A 24654-nucleotide genomic window follows, 5' to 3' on the forward strand; every position below is an offset into this window, starting at 1 on the left:
AATGGAATTTTGGGGCTAAAAGTTGGGTTTTTGGTAAAAAATTGTTAAAAAACATATTTTCAGATGCTTTCCTGAAATAATCTGTAAAAAATGGCATTCACATGGCAAAATTTCATTCATGGCACCGGCATGTCATATTGCATTGTTTAGAAATTGATATTTACACAAAAAGTGGTATAAACAAGTAAACAAAAACAAGTAAACAATCAAATGGCCAAGCCAAGTATCCATAGCAGAATACTACAATAGAGTTACACTGGCCTTGTTATCTACATTGTACTGCAGTAAGAAATGGTCAAAGCTAGTCAATGTCCATATAAAAATACATTCTACATTTCATGAGTTGTTTGTTTGTGATCACATCATTGATGAATTATGACAAATAAATAGAAATTTTGGGCTAAAAAGTGGGTTTTTGGTAAAAAAACATCTAAAAATACATATTTTCATATGTTTTTCTAGAAGAATTTATAAAAGTGGCAATGGAATGGCAAAATTTCATTCATGACACAAGCATGTCATATTGCATTGTTTAGAAATTGATATTTACACAAAAAAGTGGTATAAACAAGTAAACAAAAACAAGTAAACAATCAAATGGCCAAGCCAAGTATCCATAGCAGAATACTACAATTGAGTTACACTGGCCTTGTTATCTACATTGTACTGCAGTAAGAAATGGTCAAAGCTAGTCAATGTCCATATAAAAATACATTCTACATTTCATGAGTTGTTTGTTTGTGATGACATCATTGATGAATTATGACAAATAAATAGGATTTTTGGGCTAAAAAGTGGGTTTTTGGTAAAAAAACATCTAAAAATACATATTTTCATATGTTTTTGTAGAAGAATCTATAAAAAGTGGCATTCACATTGCAAAATTTCATTCATGGCACCAGCATGTCATATTGAATTGTTTAGAAATTGACATTTACACAAAAAAGTGGTATAAACAAGTAAACAAAAACAAGTAAACAAACCAATGGCCAAGCCAAGTATCCATAACAGAATACTACAATAGAGTTACACTGGCCTTGTTATCTACATTGTACTGCAGTAAGAAATGGTCAAAGCTAGGCAATGTCCATGTAAAAATACATTCTACATTCCATGAGTTGTTTGTTGTGATGACATCATTGATGAATTATGACAAATAAATAGGATTTTGGGGCTAAAAAGGGGGTTTTTGGTAAAAAAAATCTAAAAATACATTTTCATACGTTTTTCTGAAGAATCTATAAAAAGTGGCATTCACATGGCAAAATTTCATTCATGGCACCAGCATGTCATATTGCATTGTTTAGAAATTGATATTTACACAAAAAGTGGTATAAACAAGTAAACAAAAACAAGTAAACAATCAAATGGCCAAGCCAAGTATCCATAGCAGAATACTACAATAGAGTTACACTGGCCTTGTTATCTACATTGTACTGCAGTAAGAAATGGTCAAAGCTAGGCAATGTCCATATAAAAATACATTCTACATTCCATGAGTTGTTTGTTGTGATGACATTGATGAATTATGACAAATAAATAGGATTTTGGGGCTAAAAAGTGGGTTTTTGGTAAAAAATATCTAAAAATACATTTTCATACGTTTTTCTGAAGAATCTATAAAAAGTGGCATTCACATGGCAAAATTTCATTCATGGCACCAGCATGTCATATTGCATTGTTTAGAAATTGATATTTACACAAAAAAGTGGTATAAACAAGTAAACAAAAACAAGTAAACAAACAAATGGCCAAGCCAAGTATCCATAGCAGAATACTACAATAGAGTTACTCTTGCCTTGTTATCTACATTTTACTGCAGTACGAAATATAAAAAATTCATGTGTACACATGTAAATTGAACAAAATCTCACATATAAATTCACACAAACAATGTAAACAAACATTTGTAAATATTCTTGACACATGTGTAAAAAGCTGTCAATACTTTTTCTCAGAATATCTTAAAAAAACCACTTAGTAATTCAGTTATTGTTTGTCAGAACGGATCAATTTGAAATTCACATCAATCTCATTTTCCTTCTCTGGATATCACTACTTTGAAAAATGTAAATATATTACATTGTAAATAAAAATTGCATTGTAAATAAAAACTGTAAATAAAAATTTTGCAATGAAAAGAGACACGACCCTGGCAGTAAGATGGCAGTGAACTTCGACAACAGAAGTACTGGATGGAAATCAAAAAAAGGTAAGTACATATCTTCTCAATATTATTTACAACTGTTTTACATTCATAATAATAATAACTGTTTTGTATTTTCATGTAAATAAAAGCTGAAGACTTCAACAAGTTGAATTTATAAATTTTCAAGAATAAATATGGGTGAAATTGATTTATCTGATCAGACAGAATTGACAAACAATTTCTTTCAATTTCATTTCATTTTTAGTTGTGAATATCAGTTTGAAATAAGTGATTAACTACTAAACACTCTATCATCTTTTTTGCAATCTCAATTGAAAATGTTTTACAAATTTTACAACAACAATGAAATGCTTGAGAACATTCATTCTGGTCCCTAGACAAACATTCATTTGCAATTCTTTGAATTTGAGCACTGAAGATTATTTATTCTTCGCGTATTGCTGGTAATTTATGACTGTGTGATACACAGTGTAGCATGGAACCACACATAAAGCCACTTGACAACTACCACACTGGAATGATGTTTCTCTGCGCTGATCTTTTGAAGTACAAACCCTACATACTCGTGTTACACGAGGTTTTTTAGCACCTTCTTTTGGACGGATGCGTTCTAGTGGGTGATCCCTTATGTTACCATTGACTCTATCTGGTCTATCCTGCAGTGACCTTCTACCTCTTACACTGGGCTTTCTGTAATTTTGTGATTCTTTGATCAAATTGTGGGCAAGAGAAGACAAGAATTTGTAGTGTGTCATTTTTTTTACACCTTCTAGAGACTCATTTGCACATTTTTTCCATAGAATGTAAGCATTTGTAACAGCACAGTTGAAAATATAAAAGAATGATTTCTTCCACCATTTCATTGTTTTACGAGGAATACTGAAATATTTCATCAGCTGATCAGATAAATCAACTCCCCCCATATTGTTGTTGTAATCAAGAACACATTCAGGTTTTATTGGGAAATTGCCAGCTCTATCAGGTTTAGTGATATTCACTTTCATCACAGCTCGGTGGAAAGTTGACAACAATGTTACGTCCTTCTTATCATGCCACTTCAGCGCTAACAAATTCTCACGACGCCGGAAGACAGATTCCCCTGGCTTTAGCTTTGGTTTCAGACCGTCTGGCATTTCTGCTCGATTTGTACGGACAGTTCCACAAGCCATAGTACCTTCAGCAAGAAGTGTATCCATGAGGTCAGGGCTGGTATAATAGTTGTCGGTGTATAATTTATACCCTTTGTTTAGAAGGTCGCATTCCTGCATCAAACCCATGACAACATCTTTCGAACTGACATGTAGTACGGTACCATCATCATCGAGAACTTTGCCGGTGTAAAACCTGATACCGGAAGTGTAGCCAGAGACACTCTCACACAGCTTGTACGCTTTGATGCCGAATTTATCAGGTTTGATAGGAATGTAAACCTTAAATCTCAACTTGCCTTTCCATGGTACCATGGCTTCGTCAACTGTGATATGCTGGTGAGGGATGTACACTGTCCTGAACCGGGGTACGACGGAGTCGATAATCGGTCTGACCTTGAAGAGTGGATCGTGACCTGGATGACCGGGTGGAACGTACTGGTTGTTGTCGTTCAGGTGTAGCATTTCCAAAATAATTTCAAACCGGTCTCTGGACATCGTTTCACGGAAGCCAGGAGTCTGGAGGAGCTGGTCTGTGGTCCAATAGCTTTCAATGTCCCGTTTTTCAACCAGTGCCATCATGATACATATGGCGAGAAACACCTGACGTCGTCAGTGTTGACATCAGACCATTTACGGAAACGGGAATAGTTATCCAGCCTACCTGTATCTCTCAGGAACGATATTCTGGCAGCAGCGTAACGATTGGTTTCGGTCGCAATAAGATTGTAATCACCATCATTAAAAAAAAGTTTCAAAAAATCGAGTGGGCACACTTCAGGACCGAACGGTATGTTTTCAGGTGACGTCAGACCAGGCTCACCGTCGAACGGCAGCTCGACAAAACCAGCTGGCATGGTTTCAATGGAATCGTGTACGTCCCATCGGAGTGCCTTCTCACGCTCGGTCAAATCAGTTTCATCATCACTTTGACAGGGTTCGGTCGGAAAGTCACCATATCTCAGCTCCTCGAGCGTAAAACCTTCAAAATCAACATCATCGTCGCTTGAATCGGCAAAGATCTCGGCCAAAACATCGCCAACGGTCGCCATTTTGAATCGTATCAGTGGGCAAACGACTAACTTTTTTTTTCCGTTCTATTTCAGGTAGTGACGTCATTTTGGATCACGTGATCGGCTTTTCCCGGGTTAAAAGTTGAAGGACACTGGATGATGATTGGATAACAAGCATATTTTCCCCGCCTTGATGCATGCAAATACCCCAAAAGACGTGAATATATTATGTTAATGTCAAAACGACATATCTCGGTATCCGCGCAGGCGCAAATGGCCATTTAAACGAGATTTCTCGTTATCCGCGCTCTGAGGGTTAATTATGCACACATCTAATTCTGGGCAAGCGAATAGAGCTAGAGGTCTGATTTTTTGGCATATAGGGATTAATTAGCAATATAATTTTTCAAATTGGGAACAACAACATAGACCTATGTGCCCATAGATCTCAATATATACACTCCAGTGATACTTCTTAATGACCACATTTCCCTGCCCCATCAGACTAATACTCCTATTACAAGTGGGGACTATGTCATTGTCAATGACTTGTTGAGTTAATGGTTGTATCACAATGTTCGACATTTCTAATTCTGTTTTTTTCCATTTTATATTCTGAATAAATACATTAAACATATTTCACTGTCTCCAGTACATTACATTTAAGTATTTTCACTTCATGCACCTTATCCCTTTCACACATGTTCAAATATCTGACCAGAGAACAAACACTAAATAGTCCAGGATGGGAGCTACAGTGTCATTGACGCTATTTTTATTGATTGAAGATATAGTTGCCATATTTTAAAGTAATTTTCTGTAATTTGTCAGCAATTGTGTAGAAATATACATCACGTGCAAGCCATCTGTTTTCATTTTCAAAGGCATTTAATAAAACAAAAAAATATATGTGAAAGGCTGTCTTCTTTACTGTGGCCATTTGACTTCTGCCAACTCCTTGTAAGTGACCCAGTGAACCTGCAAAAGTATACAGATTATACGTAAAGCACTTTGTTTACGCCAATTAGGATTTTATTGAGGTATTGTACACACACAGACTCGAGGAAACCGGTGTTGTGGCCTGTGTAAAGTAGGAATATATTATTAGATGATCATTGAACTTTGTTAATCAGATACCATACAACTGTGGAAATAGTGCTCAAAATGATGCGCTGTAGTGTTGTGCATTGAAGATAGTACCTCTTAGTTGTATGTATACAATTAAAAGTGTGGTTCGGTGAATCTCTAAAATAATGTAGCAAGGTATCTGATTTCTGATTGCCAAGGTGGTAATGTAAAATTGAAAAATGAGTTGTGCATTGATTATTCCTGAAGGTTTGATTCATAAAATGGGCAAATTCATGTATAACTACTCTATGTTAGTGTACAGCTGTCCAGGGACACCCCCCCCCCCCCCCCCCCCCCCACTCAAAAAAAAAAAATAATGAAAGAGAAGACATAATTGGCATGCATACCTTTGGAGAATTTGGGTCCGGACATGGGGCCTTTGTGCTTGGGTACTTGGCTCTCAGGACCACCTGCAGCTGGTCAGGGAAGATCAGCATCTTCCCTTTCAAACCATTGCCATACTGTTTTGTGGAATGAGAAAATGTTGTTAGTTTCACCAGATAATTTAATGACTATAACTGCACACATGTCACCCAATCCAGTATGTGTAAATGATGATCCTCAGATTTGTAGTTACAGATTTTGAGTTACTCACAATCATTATACATGCTATATGTCCGTCGGCGTCTGTTTTCATTGGCCTTTTCAAGCCCTTCCCCAAACTTGGTCGGGTATCCGGTATTCTTCCAGGATTTTTATTAATCCATCCGGAACAGGCTGACTTGAACAAAAAATCAGTGTCAAAAAAGCATGTCGTCATATTTCATAGAACACAATTCTCAGGATTTTGTAGTATAGCAATGGGTAACTGTGGAAATGCAGCTATCTGTGGCAGGGTAGTGTGCGTCTATACAGCTCATCAAAAAGTCGACCCTGCAGCTGAGGCAGGGTTGACCTTTTGATGACCCACATAGATGCACACTACCCCGTCACAGATAGCTGCATTTCTACGGCTAAGCTATGGGCAAATCAAACACACACACCCCCCCCCTAACTGCATGTTTCAAACTAGCATGGATTTCCAGTGATTGATACACACGGCCTTCTTATTTATTACAATACAAACAGGTTTCTCCGGCCAGATACCATGGAAGTAACTCTCATAGACAAATACGTTTTTTGATATCCATTATTCGTTAAATTTAACATTGACATCATGAAATATTTCCGACACAGAAAATTTTATGTAGCCACATTTCATTAATTGACTGAAAATGTTTGCTTTCCGCGGGAAAACCGCATGCCCAACAGATCATCTCCACTGACCTTACTGATTCCAACCGTTATTAGCTCACATTTGGTATACCAATGTGAGGTTATCGTATAAGCTGAATCAGTTCATTTGCATCTGATTTGCATATCTGTATGTCTGTATATTTGTGGGTATGTATGTGCGGATGTATGTCCGTCACACACAATGGGGCAGATCGTCCATGTAGCCGACACGAACACGAAGTGTCTGTTACGGCTACCAAAAACTATGAAAAATAGTCAAGAATGAGCTACAAATCACTATCAGTTTTAAGTTGCAGGTAGAATAAGTCTGTGCCTTTGTATAAAATACTATAAAATAGTAGAAAGTGAAGAACCAGCTGAAAGTTAGTTGAGGAGACCTTAACCGCATATCATTTGCATCTCATTGTCGGCTACATGGACTGTGTGCCCACAATGGCTCCCATACCGCCAAAGCTACCGTCTCAGTATTTGGTGTACAGGTAGATGTTGAGATGTGAATTTGTTCAAATGAACATGGGTTGAGATGTGAATTTGTTCAAATGAACATATCAGTGGCAAAAATGTGCAAATGAGGTAAGAAAAAGGGAAATACTGCAAATGTGCAGGAGTGGTGGCAGTGAACTGAATCAGCCCACACATCTGAATAAGAGGATTTTGACCTTTAACCTATTTGTATGCAGGGTACCTATTATGTTTGGGAGTGGTAGCAGTAACTGAAACAGCTAATTGGTCATTTCCTGTCATTGTTTATGAACTGTGACATATTAACAGATCTGCTGAAACCATAGATGTCTATTTTTGTACATCCATGGTAGAAAGATTCTCTGCTATGCATGTTGCTAAAGTTGACCTTCAGTACCTAAAGTTTCAGACCTTATTTACTTTTGTCATTCTTAATTTTCTGGTTTAAATATTTCTTGTTGTTTTTCTGGTTGTACTGTGCAGAAATTGTCATAATATCAATGTATAATTTTCCTGCACTGAAAAGATAGAAATAACACTTATTGTTAATCTTTGGTATGTACCAATTCTGATCAAATTTGAGCGACACCGTATAATTGCGGTATTTTATTGAATTAGGTATCGCGTATGCTACATTTAGTTATAAATTTCATAACTGATGGATATCTTTTCTTTGTTCATTAAACATGTGTATGTGTGGATAGGTTGGAAAGGAAAAATATGTAAGCGAACATTTATGTTCAGCGCGGAAACTTATTAAAATTATTATTTCAGCCCAAACGAACCTCAGTCACAAAAAGCACTCTCGAGAGCCTAATTTACACACACAAACAAAAGTATCCTCTATGGAGTCCCAAGAATTATTATGCAATATGCTCTCACGATTTTCTTATGGAGAGGGTATCCAACATAAACATAGCAATGTGGCTGGAATACTCGCAGTTCTGTCGTACAGCCTGAGTATTTCTCCATTAAAATATTACTTCGTAAAATCCAGTGATTGTTAGAGTAATAGCAGGAAGGGTTATATCACAAAAAATCAAATCCGATAATTCGGAAATCTAATAACCAGCAACTATGCATCGACCTGACTCACCATTTGCTTCCGCAAGGAAATTAGACATCACAACCTGATCTGGCCCTGTGGCAAAAATGAAACAAATATGTCATTTTCTGGACTGTGACAAATCAATGGCACTATAACTATCTCCCCTGAGCTTAACCCTTAGCATCCTGACCCCCTGGTACTTTATGACGTCATCGGACATTTCTGTTTGAGCCGGGTTCAAAGGGTTAAACATTTAGAAATTTTACTAAAAATGAAACAAATCTTTGAAGAAGGTGAAGGGTGTCGGCCTTGGCAACTCTCTCAACACCCCGGTCGGCACTTGAACTGACTTGCTGTATACACTCTGCTTGAAACACAAGTTCATTAACTTTCATGGAAATCAGTTTACATGACAATTGTGCATCGCTGAGATCTGGTCATTTGCTAGTGCATGAAAGTTTGACATAACAACAGGATCAGTCGCGTAGTCAAAATGAAAAAAAATTACCTTTGATAAATGGATAAATATGACTTGGCTCATGCCAGGTTTCAAGGTAAAATCAGTTGTAATACTTGGTGAACACAATTGTTTGTTTTTTTTGCACTACCAAATTATGTATATATTGGTCGATTCCATGTTGCAAATCTTCTATATACAGCAGAAAGAACACAGACAATACGTAATATACTGGAGGTGACAAATAAATGACATTTTTAACTATCTCCTCTGGCCCTAAACGTTTAGAAATTTTACCCAAACGAAACAAAATTTTGAAGACTGTCAAGGGAATTTCAGAGTAATGATATCAAAAAACCACTCACCCTCTTCTTACGAAATCGCCCCGAAGGCTTTAACATCTTCACAGAATGACATGGTGATTTGCATTCATTGCCATGCTATAAAAGTTTGGCGTATGTTTGGAGGAGAACGTTTATATAAGTTACATGCTCCCCTCTGAGAAAAACAACAGTCATGTCCTATTTGTCCTACTGGAGGGCGCATAAAAACTCCCCTGCAATACAGACAATCCTCCTTTCATAAAATATTATTGCTAAATTTTTGATATTTTTCCATGTATTGCCTTCAGGTTTTTCGTCCCCACAGACACCGTCCGGGGGGACTTATAGGTTTGGTCATGTCCGTGCGTCCGTCCGTTCACGCAGATATCTCAGAGACACCTTGAGCGATTTCATTCAAACTTGGTACAAGGATTATTTCATATGTCATACAAATGCACGTTGATTTGTTTTGTGATACGATCCAATATGGCTGCCAGGCAGCCACTTTATTACGATTTTTTCATGTACAGAGCCATTACTTAGGCATGTTTCAACCGATTTTATTCAAGTTGGTACAAGGACATTGACCAATGACATAGATATGCAAGTCAATTTGTTTTGTGATACGATCCAATATGGCTGCCAGGCGGCTATTTTATTACGATTTTTTCATGTACAGAGCCATTACTCAGGCATGTTTTTAGCTACTATAGACTATAGTCTATAGAAGCTATTGGGATGGGTATCCGTTCGTCGTCAGTCTGTATGTATGTATGTATGTATGTATGTATGTATGTATGTATGTCTGTTTGTGAGGCGTCCGTCCACTCAAATATCTTGAGAACCGCAGTACTTACTGATTTGATATTTGTTGTGTAGATGAAAAATATGATTTTGAGAAACTAGTTTTTTTGATTTTTTGATATTGTCGAAAATAGGCAAATTAATGCCAAAAAAGGTGTTTTTGGTAAAAAATCTTCTTCTTCATAACCGCTGAACAGACAGCTTTGTTATTTGGTATACAGGTCCCTAGGGATAACCCAACTAAGATTAGTTCAAAATGTGATGAAATATGCAAATGTGTATTTTTAAGGAATTTTTTTGTTATTTTTGGTCAAAGTTTGACTTACACTGTATGTAATTCTTGTACTGTATAAACCCTATCAATTCACCCAGAAAAAAATAATTGATATGATTTTAAATAATTGAATTAATTAGGAAATCATCAAAGCCAAAATAATTTTAGTGTGGAATTATCAGAAAGTTCAACTTTTTTTGACAGTTCATAGTGAATTGAGGATTAAAACATGTAAAGGCAACTTTCTTGAATCCCAACTTTGATATATTATGAACCACCATTTATGTTATCTAAAAGAAATTGCTCATAATAGTTTGTCATGATAGGGTGGTCAAATAAATAGAGATAGAGAAAGTTCTAATTTCCATTTATGGTTGACTTGGTAAGGATAAAATAAGATTACTTTTTGAGGAAAAAAATAGAGTGGTCAATTAAAAGAGTGGTCAAAGTGATAGGGTTTTTATGGTAAAGCTGGGCTGTAAGATTCCTCATGTGCTATTTATAGCAATTATGCAATCTGTGTAAACAGTGCAATGAAAGTGTAACATGATTCCTTATAATGCTTTTGATGACCTTGAACTTCTTAAGTTTCAAACATTTTTCTCTTCAGTGTGCTTTCTCTGAGTACGTACAGTCTCAACTTATTCAACAGAACTTACTTTATAACCTGACAGATATACTGTTATTTGCTCACGTGTTCACACACGTGAGCATATGGTTTAGCCATGTCTGTCTGTGTGTGTGTGTGTCTGTGTGTGTGTGTGTGTGTCTGTGTGTCCGTGTGTCTGTATCCCCATTATCTCAAAAACGGCTGAACGTATTTCAGTCAAATTTGGTAGACATCTTCAGAATTCAAATGGCTAGAACTGAAAAGGTTTTGGTGGGCGTGGCTTGCATATTAATGAAGTTATCACAGTTTTAATTTTTCTGATACATGGTAGTCTATGGGAAGCACGATGACCATGGTTTCTGGACATCTCAACCCCTACTAAACTCGACCCCAGTCAACTCGACCAGCTACCAACCTAACCCTGGTTAGACCTTATAGCCTTGCTCCTTCATGCCAAATATCAAAGTCACAGGTCTTGCCAATTTTGAGAAGAAGATTTTTAAAGTATTATTTTTCTGATTTTTCTATGACCTTTGACCTCCCCTATACCTATGCAGCTAAGCTATGGCAATGGCGTATTCTGGCCTATGTTAAAGTCCAAGACAGCCAGCGTCTATTGGACAATGGCCAGTAGGGGACCAAATTGCTCTCCACAATTTTGGGGATTCCACTTGACCTTTGACCTTGGCATCTTCCTGCAACTCATTTATTATGTGCATTTCTAATTCTGAGCCAGCCAATAGAGCTAGAGGTCTGATTTTTGGTATATAGGGATAACTTAGCAATACAAATTTTTGACAAAATGTCATGTGATCTCGATGACCTTTGACCTTAAATATGAGTATATGTCCATAACTCAGTAACCACAAGTGCTACACCCTTCATATTTGGTATGATGGGAGACCTTATGACATCACATCCTGTACCTCATTAATTATGTGCATATCTAATTCTGAGCCAGCCAATAGAGCTAGAGTCTGATTTTTGGTATATAGGGATAACTTAGCAATACATTTTTTGACAAAATGTCATGTGACCTCGATGACCTTTGACCTCAAATATACATATATGGCCATAACTAAGTAACCACAAGTGCTACACCCTTCATATTTGGTATGATGGGAGACCTTATGACATCACATCCTGTACTTATTAATTAGTGCATATCTAATTCTGAGCCAGCCAATAGAGCTAGAGGTCTGATTTTTGGTATATAGGTAAAACTTAGCAATACAATTTTTTTGACAAAATGTCATGTGACCTTGATGACCTTTGACCTCAAATATACATATATGGCCATAACTAAGTAACCACAAGTGCTACACCTTCATATTTGGTATGATGGGAGACCTTATGACACCACATCCTGTACCTCATTAATTATGCACATATCTAATTCTTAGCCAGCCAATAGAGCTAGAGGTCTGATTTTTGGTATATAGGGATAACTTAGCAATACAATTTTTTGACAAAATGTCATGTGACCCCGATGACCTTTGACCTCAAATATACATATATGGCCATAACTAAGTTACCCCAAGTGCTACACCCTTCATATTTGGTATGATGGGAGACCTTATGACATCACATCCTGTACCTAATTAATTATGCACATATCTAATTCTGAGCCAGCCAATAGAGCTAGAGGTCTGATTTTAATCAAGTTAGGTAAGGATTTGAAAGGATATATCAGCAGTGGGAACCATTAAGGGGTGACATGAAAGATATTTGCTAATTTGCATATTTAATGAACTTTCCTAATTAGGGATATATATCTAAATTAACTTGATTTTAGTCATTGAAACTTGCTATATACATCAAAGATACTGTGATATAACATTATTGAAAGTCAAAAGACATTTTTACTTCAGCCAATTCCTAATTTGCATATTAAATGAATTTTCATACTTAGGGATATTCATCTGAATTGACTTGATCAAAATTGATGTAACTTGCTATGTACATTTCAGACACTGTAATACAATATTATTGAAAGTCATTAAGCATTTTCTCTCCAGCCAATTCCTAATTTGCATGTTTAATGAACTTTCCTAATTAGAGATATATATCTGAATTGACTTGACCAAAGTTGACAAAACTTGCTACATATATTGCAGATACCATGATACAACATTATTGACAATCATTAAGCATTTTTACTTAAGTCAATTCCTAATTTACATATTTAATGAACTTTGCTTATTAGGGATATACTGGGATTTACTTGATCAAAGTTGGCAAAACATGACAACATTGATGATTATACCTGGTTAAAACAATATCGAAAGTCATTTCACATTTTCATGTCAGCTAATTTACAATTTGCATATCTAATGAGCTTTCACAGCTCGGCATATATGGCTTGAAGGACTTGGCCAACGGCAATTACACTTGCTATATAAAATGGTGATACAATGACAGCAGTCAAAGAACTTTAATATTTTTATTTCAGCTAATTACATATTTGTATACTTCATGACCTTTGAGAATTAATCGGCGGTGATATTGTTCATTATGTTGATCATAATACTTTCAATGAAGATGCAAACATGTGGCAAAGGTTCAAATTTACACATAACTGTATGAAACACGTGAGCATTTTCAGTTCATATCTGGTTTTATGACGTAAATCTTGATTTAAGCAAGTCTTATTTACTTTAATCAGAATGTAATTAACTCTCGTTTATTTGCTATTATAGACTAATATAGTCTGATGAAATATGCAAATCTGTATTTTTACGGAATTTTTTTCCATTTTTGGTCAGGCCATCCTGAAATGAGCTATCAAAGATATCCACCTTCTTCATCAATACATGTGTCACAAAAGGTTATTCTATTCTCTACATAACACAGCAGAGCTCTGTCAACTGTTGAGTCGCTTGTTTTTTCAAAACCGCTGGTCAGACAACTTTAATATTTGGTTTACATGTCCCTAGGATGACCTTAGTGAGATAATTTCATACAGTCAGGAAATACTTAATTTTGTATCCATGTCTATAGTAGCTTCAGGGACTTTGGCCCTATGTTTATTCAAAGTTGGTACAAGGACATTGACCAATGTCATAGTATGCACATCAATTTGTTATGTGATACAAACCAATATGGCCGCCGTGCGGCCATTTTGTTACGATTTTTTTATGTAGAGAGCCATAACTCTGGCATATCTCAACCGAATTTATTCAAAGTTGGTACAAGGACATTGACCTATGCCATACATATGCACGTAATTTGTTTGGTGATACGATCCAATATGGCCACCGTGCGGCCATTTTGTTACGATTTTTTCATGTACAGAGCCATTACTTAGGCATGTTTCAACAGATTTTATTCAAAGTTTGTACAAGGACATTAACCAATGTCATAGCTATGCACATCAATTTGTTTTGTGATACAATCCAATATGGCCGATGTGCGGCCATTTTGTTACGATTTTTTCATGTACAGAGCCATAACTCAGGCATATCTCAACTGATTTTATTCAAACTTGGTACAAGGCCATTGACCTATGTCATACACATGCACATTGATTTGTTTTGTGATACAATCCAATATGGCTGCCAGGCGGCCATTTTATTACAATTTTTTCATGTACAGAGCCATTACTCAGGCATGTTTCAACAGATTTTGTTCAAAGTTGGCATAAGGACATTGACTTATGCCATACATATGCACGTCAATTTGTTTGTGATACGATCCAATATGGCTGCTGTGCGGCCATTTTGTTATGATTGTTTCATGTACAAAGCCGTAACCCAGGCATATCTCAACCGATTTTATTCAAACTTGGTACAAGGCCATTGACCTATGTCATACACATGCACATTGATTTGTTATGTGATACAATCCAATATGGCTGCCAGGCGGCCATTTTATTACAATTTTGTCACGTACAGAGCCATTACTCAGGCGTGTTTCAACAGATTTTGTTCAAAGTTGGCACAAGGACATTGACCTATGCCATACATATGCACGTCAATTTGTTTGTGATACGATCCAATATGGCTGCTGTGCGGCCATTTTGTTATGATTTTTTCATGTGCAAAGCCGTAACCCAGGCATATCTTAACCAATTTTATTCAAACTTGGTACAAGGACATTGACCTATGTCATACATATGCACATTGATTTGTTTTGTGATACAATTAAATATGGCCGCCATGTGGCCATTGAAATACTATTTTTTCATGTCCTGAACTACAACTCAGACATGTATCAAGCGAATTTATTCAAACGTATTTTTATCACAGACCTAATGAAGAGGACTCTATCCTCTCTGAGGACCTGTAATCAAAGTACCCATTAACAAGTGGGGACTGTGTCACCAACGATGACTTGTATGTTTATAAATCATGTTTATATAGGACTATAATGCAAAAAATGTTACTTTTTTAAAGATTTTAACTGACACTGTAGGCTTTCTAGCCACCTTAATTCCAAACAATACAATATTACAAGAGGACACCGTTACTTTGGTATGGTAGACTGTATCAATAAATGTGATGTACATGGCTGTATGGTGATGCATATGTTTGTGTCCATAATAGCGTTGATCGCGATTTCAGGTTTGTTACTAAATATAGCTGCATGCGCCCGACTTTCAGACAAATTTGTCGTTGTATGCGCGGGTGTTGTTGCAGCTTTTAGTGTCAGTCATCAATTCATACGAATAAGTGTGACACTAAATAGCCATTCTAACACTGGCAGGTTTTACTTTCATCGTTTATGCGAAAAATGCCGACAAATATTTATTTATGCATATTAATGAGAGAGAACAGTGACGTCATTTGCAATCAGCGCTATTGCAAAAATTGCCAACCATCACATACTTCTCCTTGGTATTTGATGGACGGTGGACCCCTGAGACAGGAGACCATTTGCCCTACTTACCTAGGGCAAATACTCACCTACTGTCAGGCATAATATAGCCCCATGTTTGGGCTGTAATATATAATGATACATCTCAGTTAGCTTGCTGTCTGTGTAAGTTTACCAATTATTCAAATTTTGGTTGATACTAATGCAATTTGAAGGTTATTGGGCTACCCTATTTTGTAAAGTGTCACTCATACCTTTGTCGTATCGTATTTTTAACAAACTGACTTACAGTTTTTAAACCCCTTTTACAATTGTTCCACAGGAAAGAGCTCAAGAGAGGCAGTCACAGATTACATCATCTTCATCACGGAGCAGTCCAGTGCTTGTACCAGGAGTATTAACACCACCACACAGTGCAAAAAAATTGTCTTAACATAAAGATGTGGATCAATTTGTCTGTTTTTTTACAACTGATGTCTGAGTAATTGGCAAACCAAATTAGATAATTACCCAGCAACTTGGTTAAATACATTGCTGTATGAAACTTATGCTAGCACAAACCATTTCAACAAGCAGCCAGTTTATCGGAAAGTTGTGAAGGGGGGGATAAAATATTGAAGAGTGTAAAACACAATTTGTTGTTAGTAGTTATAATTCAAATACCAAAGGAAAGACAGGACTCAAAATGAATACAACAGATTATATTTTAAGCTCTACAATATTTTATTCCCTCTTTCAAAACTTTCCTGTGTAGGAATATCAGTTTACTCAGTGTAGGAGCTGCCTTCTAAGTTAAGTGGGTTTCTCATCAGTTTTAAGACAATAAAACCGACTCGTTCAGGTAAATTCCAGGGCAGATAGCAAACTGCTCAGCTAAGTTGTTGGGTAATTAGTACTCAGATGTCTGTTGTAATTACCCATGTGACCTCAAATTTTAATATCATCCTTCTTTATGCCCGTGTAGTAATTGTAACTTCCTAATTTTGAAATTACCACAGAAAGACAATGAGGTCTCAGAATGAATTGCAACTTGTTTGTGAAACAACGTTTCCATATAGTGAGTCATAAAATATTGTAAGAGAGTGAATTTTTCCTGAAGCACTCCTGATGTAGACTTCAGGATACATGTCGAAGCAGTTGTTTTTATATCATTATTTATTTGAATTTCTTGAGATATCATTTGCAGCTGATTTACTTCTGTTTTTACATTTACATACACAAAACATCATTTCTTCATTTATAAATTACACCAAAAATAGTTAATAATAGGTAGTTATCCAGGAGGGACTTGTAAATTGATCCTGCTCATTTGTCTCCCAGTCATTATGCAAACATACCTTGACGAATTCAGTCAAATATGGTGTGTCACAACTATATGGTACGGTTTGATTTTCAGCTTGATCCAATATGACAATCAGGCATTCATTATTTTCTTACAAAGCATTTAATATAATTTTGATTCAAGGAAAATTCATTACCAGCAAAGCGTGTGTTGTTGATATCGACTTTGTACTTCTGTTTTCATCGAGGATTTGGTAAAATCACATTTGAATGTAAGGCATGTGAGACAAGTGCTCTTTTTAGCTCACATTTGGTATATGTATATATCCATGAGAGAGCTTTTATGTTAGGCCAGTGGCGTTTGTATGTATTTTTGTATGTCTATCCACATCAAAAACTAAAAAAACACAATACCTACCATCCTAGTATTTTGTGTACAGTTGCTCCCAGGGTTGGACATGTGAATTTGTTCAAGTGAACATGTAAATGTCAAAAGTATGCGAATGAAGGTTTAAAAAGGCAAAATCCAGTAATTGCTAAAGTTCTGTAACCACAAGCCGGATTTGGTCAAAACTTGGTTTGCAGGTTCTCTAAGGTGATTTTTGTTAGATTTGTCTAAATTGTGATGAAATTTTCATATCTGAATTTTGGGGACAATTTTTCCCTCATTTGGTTAATAAGTCGTCTTCTCCGAAATCGATTGTCCAGTTGTTTTGAAACTTGGTATGCATGATCCTAGGGTTGACCTCTGTTAAATTTGTTCACATTATGGTGAAAATTTCTCATTAGTATTTTTAGGGCAATTTTCCCCAGTTTTGGTCAAGTAATGATCTTTTCTGAAAAATACTTCTCTGATCGCTTAGAAACTTAACACCTATATATCTGGGTCAACCTTAATTAAGTGCCTTCAAATTGTTGTAAAATTTTTGTATTTGTATTTTAGGGGCAATTCTTTCCCATTTTCGGTTGAAACGTTTTTCTAAAATAGCTTGTTGGACTTCTCTGAAACTTGGCATGCACGTTCCTTTGGGCAACTGAAGTTGAATGTCTTCAAATCGTGGTGAAATTTTCATATATGTAATTTGGGACAATTTTTCCCATTTCAGTTGAAAAATCATCTTCTCTGACACCACTTGTCTGATTGCTTTGAAACTTGGTATGCATGTTACCAGGGGCAACCTTAGTTGAGTATCTTCAAATTGTGTTGAAATTTTTATTTTTGGCCTTTTTTCCTCTTTCATAAAAAAATTTCAGAACTTGATGATTAGATTGCTTCAAAATCTGTTATGAAGATTCTTAGGGATGACCAGTAGCAAATTTTGACAAAATTTACAGTATAGTATAATTGGGACACTTTTGATGTTTTTGATCCAAAACAAAATGCCAAGTATCTCTTTCTGGAATTTCCTGCATTGTCCAACTGCAAAAGTTTGCAAGCCGATGCACATTTCACCTTTGTATTTGGTTTGTGGATGCATGCTCAACTGTAAATGGGAATTTGTTTTGATGAAGGTTGTCATTTACCAAAAGTATGCTATTGAGCAGCAAAAAGTGTAAACTTGGTGAAAACCTCAGTAACTGCAAATCAGAATTTTACAAGTTGGTAATGATTTGTACAGAAACACAACCAAAGACCTCCAGACCAATAATAAATTTTGTTCTAAATATTACTGCTTGACAAATTAACAGATATTGTTTACTTTAATTCCATGCAATACAATATTGCAAGAGGACATCCTGACTTTGATATGGTAGATTATATCACGAATTATAAAGTAGCAGGCTGCATGGTGTTGTAATTTGAGTGTCCATTGAAACAGTTGCTAACTATAACTGCGTATATCACCTTGGTATTTGATAGATGGTACATCAAATTACTAAAATGCATGTGACTTTATGAATCTTATTGTACAGACACTCACTCTGACCTGCCACATTGCATCTAATATGAGCAAAGTGCCATTGATGCTATTTTTTCATTTACATGAAATGATCAACAATCACTTGAATAATTTTACGTTTGTTTGAAAGAATTGCTGATAACTGATGATGCTCAGTCTTTAAAGCTGTAATGGTTAATAACACTATTAGAACATAGAAAGAATATTCCAGGTGATATTTTATAATGACATTTTTAATATTCTTTCATTATGTTCACTGGACAAAGTCCAAAAAGACAATCTAAATAGATTTGGTTTTGTCTGTCCAACCATTGGCATTACTGCCCTGCACTACTCAGTGTATGCTTTCAATTTCATTCCTTGTTTGTATTCATTCCAAACAAAAATGTGCGGTCTTTTTTCATATTTATAACAAATGCTTTCCGTAATAATTATCTATCGCTTTGATCTTCGTAGCTATGATTTTACAGATGCACGCTTATATTCAGCATTATTCAAATTAGCACAAAAACTCAAAAATATTTTTCCTATTTCAATAAAAAAAACCATCTCATGCCAGGGTTTCCTTAGTGAAGCACAAAGTCAAATGGCAGGATAACTTCCAAACTTAGTTGTATTCCTTGCAGTAGCTTCATTCAGAGTCATCCAAACGATATTGAAATTTATATATGCAAAATTTTCAGCCGACATTCTTATTTATGGTCTACACACCTCTGTTGTTGTTTATACTATATAGGTACTACTGTCAGTCTTGTTAAAATGTTATCTTTTCAAGAAGTTGTTTGTTAGCTTTCAATTTTCTTGTATAGTGGTTGATTTTGGGGATCAATCATTTAATATCTGTACAATCGTGATAAAATTTGCATAATCAGAATTTTAGGGCTTATTTTTACATTCTGTATCAAGAATTAATCACTGAAACCAGTAGTCTCATAACTTTCAATTTTAATTTCCAGTTCAAAGAATGCCCTCTTTCAGTAAAGTAATGAAACTTGCACACGTTACTTGTTATACCAATTTTATCATTGAAGGCCCAAATATGTTTTAAAAAACGACTTCTTATGGCCTTCAAAAGATATGTTTGTGGTGATATCCTTCATGTCAGTTGTTAGTATGATGTTATACATGTGTTTATCTAATTTTTTCAAAATTTTGGGCTTAACATTTCTCCTTTTCTTAAAATGCATGTCTGACAGCTGTCCTGTTGAACATGATAAGAACAGCTGGACATAAGAACCAGTTGTTTTCTTATTCGATTTTCAGATACTTTGCATACAGTCAAATAGAATCCCAAAGTTTCATCTTGATAAATCACATTTGATTGAATTTCAATTTGTTGTCATTACCACAACATTACATAGGGCCAGGAAAGTCATACTTTGGTACAACAATTGTTCTCATTATCTCTGCTGTCAGTGACGTGGAGCTTATCTTATAGGTGGATATGTGGTGTCATCCGGTGCCTGTCATACAACATCTGTCAACTTTTTACATTCAAAGCTTCTTTCAAATGGCTTATCCAATTCCTTGAATATGTAGAGTATGGGTCCTCAGGGATGACCTTAATCAGATTTATTCAAATTGTGATTAAGTATGCAAATTTGTGTGTAAAAGGCTAGTTTTGCTATTTTTGGGGAAAATCTCATTATTGCTGGTCTGACAGCTTTAATATCCGGTATACAGGTCCCTAGGGATGATGACCTTTATGTAAAATGCAAATCAAATTTTGTATTTTCAAGGCAATGTTTGTAATTTTTAACATCTTCTTTAGAACTGTTAGTCAGACAACTTTGATATTTGATTTAGGTCTCCATTGATAACGTTTTTTAGATTTGTTCTAATTGTGAAGAAATATTCAAATTTGTATTTTTAAGGAAATTTCGTCATTTTGGTTGAAAATTTATTTCACCAAAACTTATTGTCTTATAGCTTTGATATTTGGTATACGGGTTAATAGGGATGGTCAAAATGTGATGAATTCAAATTATGATGAAATCTGCAGTTCTGTATTCTGGGAACACTTTTTGGCTATTTTATTGTCAATTTTTTTTCTCAAAAAATGGTTAGCTGATAGTTTTGAAATTTATTATACAAGTTGTTAGGAATTATTTTAATGTGATATATTAAAATTATGATGAAATCTGCAATTTTTTATTTTTAAGGCTATCGTGCCATTTTTGATTGAAAAATCTGATATATGGTAGTTCCTTAGGATGATCTTAGTGTGATATATGTTCAAATTATGATGAAATCTTCCATTGTGTATTTTTGCAGCAATTTTTGCCATTTTGTCAGGCCATCTTGAAATGAGCTATCAAAGATTTTCACCTTCTTCATCAATATGTATCACAAATAGCTAGTCTCTACAAAACAAAGCAGACCTCGATCAGCCACTAGTTCTCACATATTATTAACATTTGGCCTGGCATACTATTAGTCTTGGCACAAAAGTAACACTCCATAACTTACAATGTATACATTCATCTTACTGATCTTCATGATACAGTCCTGTGTGCTGATACGCAGCTATTGTTACTTGTGGTATTGTTTTATCTACCGGTATATGACTGACATGGCAAACACTTAGTAACTCTCAATGTTTTTCACTTATATTCAGATCAATCCCAACTATGCCAGGTAGATACATAAACTATTTGCAGCTTTATTATATTACTACCGGTATTTATTCTTGTCCATTGCTGCTGTAAACAAGTCTGTCATCACTGATGACACAGTCCCCGCTCTCACAATTAATTGCGATGGACATACACACTACAGTACAATGAATGTGTGCCACGTTTGAATGAAATCTGTTCAGGGATAGTTGAGTTACGGCTCAAACACATGAAAAAATCGCAATAAAATGGCCGCCAAGCGGCCATATTGAATTGTATAACAAAATAAATTGACGTGCATATGTATTCCACATTACTTTATCCTTACACACAGTTTGAAAAAAATGGGCTTAGGGATAAGAGAGAAATGGCTGCTGACGGACGGACAGACGGGACCCAAATTACAAGTCTCTGCCGGACTGCATCCAGGGGACTTAAAATGCCCTGATCAATTCTCTGAAACTTTGTACAAGGACAACAGCTTACTTTGTCATCTTCAGTTGACAGGAACAACAATGTAATTTATAATTTTGTACAAATGCCCAATCATTGAGAGTAACTTGCTTTAGACTGACATCAACCAGAGTTCTAAGGCACTGTTAAGTAGTTGTAATGTCAGAAATTCCTTGAATTTAACACCTTTCTGAGCTATGTCTGTAAATATATGTCTAGTTCTGCAAAATAATCGTAATATTAAAACACATGAATGTAGGGGTGTGGGTGATGAGTAGAAGATTTCCACACTTTCGCTGCTCTACACGCGGTGAAAATGGTCTCTTTTGAAAATCTACCCAAGTAATTCCGGTAAATGCTTAAAACTTTTCACACTCCAACTTTCTACTCCAAAACAGCTGGTCTGATTGCTTTGAAATTTGATGATCAGATTCCTAATTAGATTTTATTCTTGGTTTACATAATCTTAAATCCCATCTCTATGTTAATAAAATGCCAACTATGATACTGTTTTGGTAGATACAGTTCTACTGTTATTTAAGTAGCTTACATTTATGAATACAGTTCTGCTGACAGTAATAACTTGTACTTACACTCAGTGTTTTAGCTCCACTGTCCTTGATGCAGAGCTTATTATGTAGTTGTCTGTGATCAGCATCCATCAATTTTTCACATTCCAAGCTTCTTCAAAACAGCTGATCTGATTGCTTTGAAATTTAATAAACAGGTTCCTAAGGTTGACCATTGAAATTTATTTCAATTACATCTGAATTTGTATCTTTTGGCAAATTTTCCAATTTTTTGTCAAAAATCTTTGAAATCTCTGTTCCAACTACTTTGAACTTTGGCGTACAGGTTCTTTAGGGTGATCTCATTAAGATTTGTTCAAATTTTGTGAAAAATTTGCTTATATATTTTGTGCCCAATTTTTATCCATACTTTGTTTGAAATTTGATATTGACATGCAGGTTGCTGGAGGTGAAATTAGTCAGTTTTGTTCAAATCTTGACGAAATTCGATTTAGAGGCAATTTTAAACACTTTTTGGTCAAAAAATCTCTGAAACTGTTTGTCTAATTTCTTTGATAACTTTGTGTGGAGGTTTCTCAGACTTACCTCAGGTTCAGATTGTGGTGAAATTTGCATTTTAAGGGCAATTTTTTGTTGTTGTTTTTTAAATCTTTTAGGAAACCACTCATCAGATTAATTGCTTTAAAATTTGATATGAAGGTCCCTAGGAATCATTTTCGTACAGATCATAAGGAACAATAAGGGCAATTTTTAGGTCAAAAATCTTATTAGAATCCCCTTGTGCACTTGCTTTTGTATACAAGTTCCAAGGGTGGTATGACTTAGATTTGCTGTAACCATGATAAAACTTGCATACTGATATTTTATAGGCCAATTTTTGCAGGTTTTGGTCATACTAAAAGGTCCAGACAGTTGAGCTATGGTTAAATGTTTAGTACTCTGGCAAAGTGCTCAGCAGTCACGGTCAGCACTGATGTATGCAAATGATCACCAGTTGTTCTCTTTCCCATAAAAAAAATCAATATGATGTTCAGCAATTTGCCGCTGATATTCAAATATGTACATTAGCATTCCCTTAAATTGACAAAATAGCCCATCTAAATTATCATAAATATCACAGCAGAGCTATATTGGCTGCCAGGTTGCTTGTTACTTTGATTTGCATGCCTTTTGTGCCAACTGAAGTGTAGCACGTAATTAAAGTTATATGCCAGATTATTCTGTTTTTATGTTCTGAACAGATACTTGAATTTGTCGAAAAGCCTTATGGTTTAAAAACTTCAAGAACTTTTTCCAGAACAAAATTTTCACTACCATTGTCATAGCTTTTAATGTTGAAGTTATATGACCTGTTAGAGACCTCAACTGTTATTTTTCTGTGTTTGGTGGTATGTAACCAATAAAAAAAACTGCAGTCCTCTATTTAATGTTGTCACATCAGTATATTTTAATTATGCTTGCTGTGTAATTTTAAGCATTTTTAGCTCACATTTGGTATACCAATGTGAGGTAATCATATAAGCTGAATCAGTTCATTTGCATGTCTGTATGTATGTATGTATGTATGTACGTACGTATGTATGTATGTATGTCCGTCCACATCAAAAACAGCTAAACCGCAGCACCTACTGTCTTAGTATTTGGTGTACAGGTGCACCTAGGGGTGGAGATGTGAATTTGTTCAAATGAACATGTCAGTGCCAAAAATATGCAAATGAGGGGAAAAAAGGAAAAACCCTGCAAATTGCTAAAACTCTGTAACCGTAGGTCAGATTGGGTTGAAACTTGGTATGCAGGTTCCTTTAGGCATTCTAAAGTAGGTGTTAAAAATTTGGGATGAAATTTGCATGTTTCTATTTTTAGGGTAATTTTTTTCAGTTTTTAGTCAAAAAATGTTTTTCTCTGAAACCACTCATCTGATTGCTTTGAAAGTTGGTATACATGTTCCTCAGGATGACCTCAGTCAAGTGTATACAAATTGAATTGAAATTCTAATATTTGTAATTTTGGGGTAATTTTCCAAATTTTTGGTCAAAACTTTTTTAGCTCCGCTGTCAGCGACGCGGAGCTTATCAAATAGGTTGATTTTCCGTCGTCGTCGTCCGTCAACAATTGCCTTCTCCTCTGAAACTGCAAATCCAATCGCTTTGAAATTGTATATGCACTTCACTTGGGGTGACCTCACTTAAGTTTGTTCAAATTGTGGTGAAATTTGTATTTTTGGGGCATTTTTTAGTGTTTTTGGTAAAAAAATCTTCTTCTCTGAAACCGCTTGTCCGATTGCTTTGAAATTTGATATACAGTTTACTTAGGGTGACTTTAGTCAGATTTGTTCAAATCGTGGTGAAATTTGCATATTTGTATTTTTAAGGCAATTTTTGTCATT

General features: G+C 35.4%; 2 protein-coding genes across 5 annotated transcripts in view; one reads left to right on the forward strand and one right to left on the reverse strand.

Annotated features, from left to right (window-relative positions):
- Positions 1-23690, forward strand: part of LOC139148633 (G1/S-specific cyclin-E-like) — a 110322-nt gene extending 86632 nt beyond the window's left edge. For all 4 annotated transcript variants that reach the window (XM_070720125.1, XM_070720124.1, XM_070720122.1 and 1 more), the window contains one exon: positions 15811-23690. In XM_070720125.1, the coding sequence (XP_070576226.1) occupies positions 15811-15926 (116 nt within the window). In that variant the 3' untranslated portion in view covers positions 15927-23690. The remainder of the gene's footprint in view (positions 1-15810) is intronic.
- Positions 5085-9126, reverse strand: LOC139148639 (uncharacterized). Its single transcript, XM_070720133.1, has 4 exons — positions 8254-9126; positions 6055-6176; positions 5807-5920; positions 5085-5309 (listed from the first exon to the last, which is right to left on the reverse strand). Exons 1-4 carry the CDS (start codon positions 8279-8281, stop codon positions 5259-5261), a joined length of 315 nt encoding a protein of 104 aa, XP_070576234.1. The 5' UTR covers positions 8282-9126; the 3' UTR covers positions 5085-5258.
- Positions 23691-24654: the final 964 nt, after the last annotated feature.

This window comes from Ptychodera flava, chromosome 13 (genome assembly GCF_041260155.1).
Source record: "Ptychodera flava strain L36383 chromosome 13, AS_Pfla_20210202, whole genome shotgun sequence".
Classification (NCBI taxonomy): Eukaryota; Metazoa; Hemichordata; class Enteropneusta; family Ptychoderidae; genus Ptychodera; species Ptychodera flava.